General features: G+C 64.5%; 1 protein-coding gene across 1 annotated transcript; it reads left to right on the top strand.

Moving 5' to 3' along the window:
* Positions 1–2: 2 nt before the first annotated feature.
* Pou3f3 (POU class 3 homeobox 3) lies at positions 3–593 on the top strand (the record flags this gene model as incomplete). The annotated part of the gene is made up of 1 exon (XM_010645042.1): positions 3–593. A coding segment is annotated over one exon (591 nt), but the record flags the coding sequence as incomplete, so codon positions are not given.
* Position 594: the final 1 nt, after the last annotated feature.

The raw sequence follows: 594 nt of genomic DNA on the forward strand, positions 1-594 counted from the left end.
CCGGACTCAATAGCCACGATCCACACTCGGACGAGGACACGCCGACGTCCGACGACCTGGAGCAGTTCGCCAAGCAGTTCAAGCAGCGGCGCATCAAGCTGGGTTTCACGCAGGCCGACGTGGGGCTGGCGCTCGGCACGCTCTACGGCAACGTGTTCTCGCAGACCACCATCTGCCGCTTTGAGGCCCTGCAACTGAGCTTCAAGAACATGTGCAAGCTCAAGCCGCTGCTGAACAAGTGGCTGGAGGAGGCGGACTCGAGCACTGGCAGCCCCACCAGCATCGACAAGATCGCGGCGCAGGGTCGCAAGCGCAAGAAGCGGACCTCCATCGAGGTGAGCGTCAAGGGCGCGCTAGAGAGCCACTTCCTGAAGTGCCCCAAACCCTCCGCGCAGGAGATTACCAACCTGGCCGACAGCCTGCAGCTGGAGAAGGAGGTGGTGCGGGTCTGGTTCTGCAACCGGCGCCAGAAGGAGAAGCGCATGACGCCTCCCGGGATCCAGCAGCAGACGCCGGACGATGTGTACTCGCAGGTGGGCACCGTGAGCGCCGACACGCCGCCGCCGCACCACGGGCTGCAGACCAGCGTTCAGT

The sequence above is a fragment of the Fukomys damarensis genome, unplaced genomic scaffold (genome assembly GCF_012274545.1).
Source record: "Fukomys damarensis isolate Sample0158 unplaced genomic scaffold, DMR_v1.0_HiC HiC_scaffold_9, whole genome shotgun sequence".
NCBI lineage: Eukaryota > Metazoa > Chordata > Mammalia > Rodentia > Bathyergidae > Fukomys > Fukomys damarensis.